At 37.9% G+C, this 8945-nt stretch overlaps 1 protein-coding gene across 4 annotated transcripts; it reads right to left on the bottom strand.

Annotated features, from left to right (window-relative positions):
- Positions 1–287: 287 nt before the first annotated feature.
- On the bottom strand, positions 288–8638 carry LOC122344868 (guanylate-binding protein 6). Of its 4 annotated transcripts, none has more exons than XM_043238458.1 (10): positions 8482–8638; positions 7891–8143; positions 7685–7812; positions 7357–7466; positions 6941–7128; positions 6437–6679; positions 5083–5363; positions 3449–3661; positions 2533–2635; positions 288–2335 (listed from the first exon to the last, which is right to left on the bottom strand). In XM_043238458.1, the coding sequence occupies exons 2-10, from the start codon at positions 8063–8065 to the stop codon at positions 1893–1895; spliced, it is 1884 nt and encodes a 627-aa protein (XP_043094393.1). In that variant the 5' UTR covers positions 8066–8143; positions 8482–8638; the 3' UTR covers positions 288–1892. The 4 variants fall into 4 exon arrangements, with proteins under 4 accessions (XP_043094393.1, XP_043094395.1, XP_043094397.1 ...); XM_043238460.1 differs by having other exon boundaries at positions 7891–8202; positions 8482–8561; XM_043238462.1 differs by having other exon boundaries at positions 2237–2375.
- Positions 8639–8945: the final 307 nt, after the last annotated feature.

The raw sequence follows: 8945 nt of genomic DNA, 5'->3' as shown, positions 1-8945 counted from the left end.
TTTTTATGCTGGACGGTTGTAAAGAACATTTCACTGCATGTCGTACCATGTATGTATGTGTATGTGACAAATAAAATTTGAATTTGATTTGATTTGAAATTAACTGTCTCTATTATTCATCTTCATTTATAATCATAAGTCTTACCTTTACCTTACCTTACCTAATCTTCTTTCTTAGGTTTGACTAGTGCTTTTGCTTAAGACGTGATTATGTGCTGTGTCTGTGTTGTTAGAGAGTGTGTGTATCTTGTCCTGGTGTGTGTTGTGTTAGGTACACATACTACAGATTCCTTTCCTTCAAATTTTGCAGAAGTCTCCAGACCACAGATCTGAGATATGCTTGGGTGTGTCACCATGTGATTTTGCTCATTGCTATTTATTGCATTTGTTTTTATTTAACCTCTTTTAACTCTTTAAACAGGCAAACAGAGAATTTAAAGCTGTTTGTTTGATTATTCCCAGCCATTTTTCAAGGTAAGCATATATAGTGAAAACAGTGCTGGTGATAGGACAGAACTCTGAGGAACTCCATAAGAAAGACTTTCTGTAGAAGAGGTGACACTGAAAATTGTCTGTTAGTTACAAAAGACTTTGAAATTCCATTTAAATTCAGTTCCCCCCCAGATTTTAATCTGGAGATAAGAATTGTGTGACTGTTTGTGTCAAAGGCAGAGGACAGGTCTGATATAGTAAGGACAAAAATGGCAAGAGCTGATGAAATCACCAGTTGAATGGCTTCTTTTGTGTGCTGCCCACACAGTTTCAAGAAAGAAACTTTCAGGAAGCACTAGCCCTTAAATTAAACTTTGTTAGCAAGGTTTGTATCACTTTTCTGGAAGATGTTGACTGTGTAAATGAAATGTAATCATTTAATTGACGTAATGCTGTGCACTCTTGAACTACAAATAGCAAGCGCGCATAGACTTTAAAACAACAAATAAAATGCATCAATTTGATTACTAAATGATTAATAGTAGTAAATACAAAGTTTCAGTGTGGTACAGCAGCAAGTTGAACAAAAACGTAATAATTTGCAAATGCATAAGTAGAAGTGTGTAATAATTGCTAATTACAGTAACTGCAAATGTGACATCCTAGACTGGTTATGAGTTAATCATATGTGAACATGAATAGAGCTTAAACATACTTAAATTGACATTTATACAATATTTGCATATGTAAAAAGTGCATAAAGCTGGGTGCAGACTGCGATTTTTTTCTTTAGGACTGTACTTATCAGACAGTATAAACATGATGATCACGTCACACTGTGGGATTTTCAGAATTGGTCTTAGATGGCCAAATGTGAGCCGGGCTTAAGATGATATATAATATGTTTTAGTCAGTTTAAGCAACCAGTTTTATCACATTTTCAAGCATTCAAATGCATGCTAATAAAAAAATGCTGAAAGTGCATGATCATATACTGTACGAACTGAACATTTATAAACATGTGTAAGCCTTTAATGTGAATGAATGACTGTTTAATCATCACTATAACCTGTCTGTGAGTCATAAAAATGTGTTCTGGTGCAGGAAAGTCAAAAATCATATCCAGGAATCAGAAAAGGGCACAAATACAACAGTTCAGTGCAAAATACATTTGCCCTTTCTTGAATTGATATCAACATCAAATCAATCAACATGTCAATGTGGAGCCCGAGGAGGCATCTGCAGGTATGTAACTCGTCAGTAAATGAAGTAGGAAAGGCATTGCCTAATCTCATCTGCCAGAAACATGCATCTTTATATTTAAAGCACTATTTCAGATGTGATTTAGAAAAGCAGCTGATCAGCTATCACACATTAGCAGAATCTTTCTAGTCGAACAGAACAAACTATCTTCTGTATTGAGTGAGATGTTATCATGTTATTCTAAGTGTGAGCACACGTCACTGTATAGAACAGGATGAAGATGAAGGTCTCGGTCTGCTGTTCATAGCTTCCAGCTGCTCTCTGTGCTGCTGTCTCAACAATTCCATGTTCTGTGTGTTTCTTTGCTCCTGATTTGCTATCATCTGAGCAAACTCTCTGGACTTCCTCTCCTCTACCTCTCTATTATTCCTCTTCAGATTGTCAATCTCGGAGGCCATTGTGTTAGCTTTTTCTTGAAAGCCCTTCTCCATCAGATTAGCCTGTTCCCTCATCTTACTGGCCATGGCCCGCTCTGTCTCCTGCTGTTGGACGAACATCTCCTTCTCCATCCTCTGTATGACCTGCCTCACCCTCTCCTCGTGATTCTGTTCTTCGATCATCATCTTCTCCTCCAGCTGACGCTGACGCTCTTCCTGGGCTTTGATCTCCTGTTCCAGGACCACCGACTTCTCTCTCTCCTCTGGTCAGCCAAGAAAGAAGAGGTTAAAGAAGCAGACAGCCTGTACGTTCGGTGAAGGAGACCAATATAACAGCATCATCCCTCTTGATTGACACACTGAGAACATAAATGTTCAAAACACCACCCTTTCATTCACTCTAAGCCTAACTGAACAACAGGGTTGATTCTCTTGAGATCACAAAACACACAGCTCTTACCACAAATCCTTCTATCATTTTCAGTTAGTTGATCATCCGCCTGCAGAATGGCTGTGGTAATCACAATCTTTTGCTGTAGAAACTTCTCCAACACCTCTGCGACCTATAATGAAAAACACAAAGAGTAAACCTGGTGGCAAAAATATATTAATACCTGAAAATGCTTAGTGCTATTGCTGACATGATTTTATAAGTGAAATTACTGAACCTACACATAGGAGCCTGATAGAAACGCTCATTTTATAAGAACACAACATACCAGTCGTTTTAAATAAAAAACCCTACATAATATCATTGGGAAACACTGTGTGTTTGTGATGGTGATTGTAATGACAAGTCGACAGAATTTGATATTAAAGAGACTGAAATGTTCACTTTTAACAGCAGCAACTGATGAAAGTATAATACAACAAAGATACAGCTTTCCTCAGCGGACATTCAAACTAATGCTTTTTTTGTGAATATGAGATTGATCTGAAGCATGAGCGCTGTATCAGATTTAGTTAATCACACTCAAATAATACACTGCGTTTACTACAGTAATACAATAAGCTGAACGTTCCTTTATTACTAGTTTCAAGAGCTTGGACTCAGCTGTTAAACTGTCAACCTCAAATTTAGATACATGGTGGAAAGAAGTCGTTCTGCTTCAAAAATCACTCTATCCTTGTTTCTTATGTATTTATACACTGTTATCATAGTCATAATCACAGTTATCATAGAACTGTTGTATAAAGTCAGTATCACACGAGAAGACTTGAGATATCAGCTGGGATTCTGCCGTGGGTAATAGGTTCTGATGTATAACATTATCTCACGGCTACGAGTGTGATATTACTCATATCTACGTATATCTCATCAACACTATGGTAATCATAATAATAACGTTCTATGTTAATAATGCAACATTTATCACCTTGACCTCTTGACTGGCCAGTATATTATACTGATGCACAATATCCTCCAGGTCCTGGCAGAAGAGACTGTAGCCGCCAGCTCTGGCATAAAAGCCTTCATTGATTCTCTCGGTCATTGTTTCAGAGAGAACCGACAGAAGGCTTTCACATTTAGCCTCAGAAGCTCTCTCATTGTCCAAGAGATAACTGTCAAACTGATGATTCATGGCTTCCTAAAACAGCAAAACAAAACAGAAGGACACTTTACACTTTTTCTATCTATTCAGCAGAAGTTTTTTTCATAGCAACTTATAAAGCGTTATCATTCTTTGTATCCAATCCCAAGCACTGGGAAGAAGGGATTCAGTGTCTTGCTCAAGGTCACTTTAAGCCAGAATACACTAGTGGATTTTTTTGGTACAGTTAAAATTAATTTGTAAAATTAACTGAGAACAGAATCTTGCACATTCAAGTTAAAAATGGCCACACCTGCCGCTCCTTTATAAATACGGTGCATAGTACATTATCCACAGGACACCAGGGATGGGAAGATTCGGTATAACAAGCATGCATCATTTAAAAAGCGTGCATCATCTACAAGTTGGTTTATCTATTGTAATACATAGTTTGTAACATATTTGCATCTGTAAATATATATTTCTTAAAATATATAATTACTATATATTTGATGCAATATACGTTTAGGCCTGGTTTCATAGACAGGTCTTAGCTTGGATTAAGCCAGGATTAAGCCATAGTTAAATTAGGACATTTAAGTAATTTTTATATACATTCCTTAGAAAAAAATCCTTGCTGGGGTGCATCTTAAGACAAAACAAAGGCACTGACATGTTTAAAGATCAGTCCGTGCAAGTTTCTTTCAGTTGAAACAGCTCAGATGTACATTTAGTCTAGGACCAGGCTTAAATTTTGTCTGTGAAACCAATAATCTGTGTCCAATATTTTATATGTAGATTGAACTGAGGAAAAAAATTAAGTCCTTTAATCTTAATATCTGTACTTGAACATTAAATGTGCTTTTTCTACATTTAAGTATTTCTATGATAGCAGTAACTGTAAAGGGAGCATTGTAACGGATAAATCAATTAATTAAACTAATTAATTTATAAATTAATTAGCAGTAAAAAGAGTATTTTCTTTATTGCTTATTTTAGTTAAGCTACTAACTTTTGGTTTAGTGATTTAAATGCTTTAAAGAGCAATTTTAGATTAGATTATGTTTAAAAAATATATACAAAAATATATATTTGACACAAAATGAGATATTCTAAATTTTAGTTTTGTTTTCTAAAAAAAGGTATCAAAAGTATGCTTAAAACAATAAAAACATTTCTGCCAATGGAATAAAAAAAATACTAATAATGTTTTCTGAAGTATGCAAGTTAATTTTCCTGCTCAAATTACTGTCGTTCTGATTTGTTTCCTGACCAGTTTGCCGCTGGGCATTCTTTAACTTCTCACATGACATTTAAAACCATTGTGTGCATTTGTTAATTGAAGTTCATTGGATAGTTCTTAAATAATCTTTATTTGAATTAATTTCCTCACCAATGTTGAATATTGGAGTTTCATGTTGTTTTCAGTGACTCAAAACCATCTATAGTTGTAATTCAGCATGACCACTCATACCTACCTCTAAAGATGTCACAAACTTCCCATCACTGTCCCTGAAGGAGCGTTTCATGAAGATCTGTGTGGCCATGAGACTGAAGCATTGGTGTTCCGAGTTGATTTCATTCAGTTCCACAGGGAAGGACTTCTTCAGTTTCTCCATTCCAGTGTGGTAGACCTCAAGCCCCTCCTGAAATGCAGCCTCATTCTCGATCTGTGCCATGGCAGTCACAGCATTCTCCAGACAGGGTATAGCTCCACTAGAGATGGTGTCTACATATGTTTTTACTAGATGACCCAGAACTGCAGGAAAGCAGAAAAGTCAAACACAAGTATACAGTATTTGTTGAAAAGCTTGTGGTACCTGAACAATATTTACCATGGTTTCTATCAATATTGAATGCATTAGCCAGATTTATTTTTCCCACATAAATCATTTAAAGTTGGAAGTTATGACCAACATCTTACACCATGACATTGCCATCACAGTAATGCCTAAAAAATGTTTTTCTTTACCAAGACATTACTTTAAGGAGTCATATGATGTTGCTGAAAGAACATTATTGCATTACACCAAATACATGAAATGTGTTTATGAGGTTTAAGGTGCAAAAAACACATTATTACGTGATTGGCCGAATACCTCAAACATCTAATGGAAATGTTTTGCCCTTTACCATAACGTGATGCTGAGTCCACTAAAACAATAAAACATTACAAACAATGCATTTTTTGCATCCAGTGGAAACATAATTACTGATTATTATGACTTATGACTTTTTACTCATCACATCGCATTCGTGATTGGAGAAATTCTAGAAACTCTAATGTGTGTGTTCAACTGTTCTGGAACAGTGTTGTAAACACAACTTAACACTAATTTATAGTCGTGTCCTCTTTTGGAAGCACAAAGTAGTTTAATTTAACAGCGAAACACAGTGTCTCCAGAACATGGCCCCCGCAGCAACACTACAGACAGAACAATAGCTCTGCGGAGTTATGAAAACAAACCACTCTGTGTGACGTAGAGAAGTGGGGGTGTGTTTAAATGAGTCATTTTAGGGGGGGTTGGAGAAGTTATAACTTTTAAAAAGAATATCTCTTTTGAGACTGGTTTTGAGACTCTTTCCAACTTTAGGGATCTTATCTATACTTTAACACTCCAGACAGAAAGAAAAACTTGAAATGACATCATATGGCCAATTTAAATCCATATATAACTTATACAGCATCTTGCATTAATGTCCTTCAACATAACACAAAACTGCATTTTAATGCAGTACTATTAAAGTGGCACCGATTTATATGCTAGACAAAGTAAACAGAGTATGGCCAAATCTCAAATGGTGGCCCATGTATATGAACCTATGGGTTACCTCTGCCCGTGACTGTGTGTCCATCTTTCAGATTTTTCACTTGGCTCTTGTCAAAGATAAACTGACAGAAACAGTCCGTGACCTCCAAGAATCGTTTGGAAATCTCAGCTGGGTCCAGTGTCTCCAGATAAGAGACATTGTCTGGATTGGTCGGGAAAGGGAAGGTGAAACATTTGCGTGATGGGAAGTATTTGCGAATGCACTCTCTTGGAAGGTTGTAATTGTTCACTTGAATAGAGTTGCCTTCAAAAAGAAAAACACAAAGTTATCCTTCAGACAAAATACACAGTATACACAATGATTTTTTTACATCAAAGAAACTGTTAGCTTGGTAAATGTCAAAGATCTTGTACATCATTGTAGATAAACACAGTAAGCTAAAATCATGGACTGGAAGTGTCCAGAAAGGTTTTGTTTGCTAACAGAATCACAAAGCACATGTTGATAGTCCATCTGTGCAGTCTCACAAAGCAGGCAATAACATTTTCAGGCTTTAAATATTACCTAGTTTTAGCTTCAGAGCAAACTCTAGGTACTCATCCTCTGTTGCGTCTTTCCCATCGATCTTTAGCTGCAGAGTGAAGTCCCTCACGGCCCAGATGAAACTGGGGAAGAACTTGACAAACTCTGCATCATCTACAACTTCATCAGGTGATTTGATCTTGATGTGCTCTGTTAGCTCAGTGACATATCTGTTTGGTGTGAGTCAAGGGACTGCTCAATATTCACTGCAACACGTAAAAGCAGTGTAAACTGAGAAGATCTGGACTGGTAGTTCTAGCTAATGACTAATTTCAAAAATATACAAAAGACATCTATGATTTGAAGGTTGCTTTGTAATTTACTCATCACTAACCTATTTACCCAAATACAGTGATCTCTTATTTTAATCAAAACTGAATTTCTGAGCAGAAGGATACTGTAGTTCCTCAATAGCCCTGTTGTCAATAGTTCCTCGACTGTTGAGGACTAGAGTGCTGCTCAGAAGGACAGCCAAAGAGAAGATCCTGGTGTCATGCTTTGAGTCGCCCTGAGACAGACAGGATATGATGACATGAGACCACAGCTCATAACAGTCACACAAGTCCTGACACTGAATCATCTGTGATTGGGAGGTTGATGCACAGTGTGGTATTTCTTAGGTTTGGTAAAAAGTAAACAAGCATACAGAACTTAATCCACTAGGGCTGGGCGACTAACCATAAGATATAAATAATATATGACACTTTAACTACTTTAGTCTTTCACCTTGTCCACGTCCCCGAGTCCCTCGGTGTCCAGCAGCACCAGAGTAGTTTCTGCTTTAGTAGGGTGAGGCACACACCACATCCAGATGCCCTTGGTCTTGGACTCGATGGTGCTGCCCAGAGCAAACCCTGATAACACACACAGCAGAAAGTCCACAGTGACTCACACACACTCATCTGAAGCGCAGGAGCGTCCGTGCCGCTCACCTGTTTGTTTCCCGGCCAGTCGGTTCATCAGGTAGGACTTCCCGGTGCGGTAGAGACCCACCACGGCCACCACCACCACGGGCTGCTGGATCTGCTCCAGAACCTGCAACGCTGACTGCTGCACACACAGCTTCCCGTCAGACGCAGTGTCAATCAAACACACCGGTTTGTCCATGGCCACTGGAGACACACGTTACACTTCCTTTATTCAGCTGCACTGAGAAACACAGGACACCAGCAGCACTTCCTCTTTCTGTTCAGGAGAAATACTGTGTGTCAAATACTGCCTGGATAACACACGTTCACGACACACTACACAGCCAGAAAGAGTAAGACACACAGATTGGTTTCAGACGGGGTTCAGTTCATGCTGGTTTCTACACAAGGTAATCATGTCACAAAAACAAAGTCCTCCTTTGAAGCTCTAAACACTTCTAGAACATCAATCAAGACAAGTCTCTCTCTCTCTCCCTCACACACACACACACAGAACGAGCAGGATGAAATCTGAACGAGACACATGATCAAACGTTTGCTGATGCTGACTGTAAAACACAGTTCTAATGATCTGAATGAAGGAGCCTCTCTTACCTGTTTGTTTGGGTTCACTCCGCTTCAGTCTGAGTTGTGTTCAAGTAGTTTCCTGATATTGTTTCTTAGACACACCTCTAGGTCCAAACTCTGGATGCTGATTGGTGTAGAGTGTCTCTTATTCTCCTCCTGTTGGCTGAGCAAACAACAGTGTCTCAGTTTCACTCTGCCTTTCACTTTCAGCAGCTGAACTGGAAATCATGTGACTAATGCTGCTGCTGCTGGAATTTTATTGTGGCACAACATCTCCACTACAAAAAGAAAGAAAGAGAGTAAAGTTGAGGCAAGGAAAGAAAGAGTGCATTAGATGTAACACACAGGCACTTAATACACAGTGTAATCTACATATTGATCATCTTTTTACCTAGTTTTTTATATATCTTAAACATAAGCTAGGGTAAAACAGCTTTGATTTAAGAGGGTTTTGAATATAATAGTGTCTGATAACCTAATCATTTATATTT

The sequence above is a fragment of the Puntigrus tetrazona genome, chromosome 5 (genome assembly GCF_018831695.1).
Source record: "Puntigrus tetrazona isolate hp1 chromosome 5, ASM1883169v1, whole genome shotgun sequence".
In the NCBI taxonomy this organism is placed as follows: Eukaryota; Metazoa; Chordata; class Actinopteri; order Cypriniformes; family Cyprinidae; genus Puntigrus; species Puntigrus tetrazona.
This window is presented reverse-complemented; position numbering and strand designations above follow the sequence as displayed.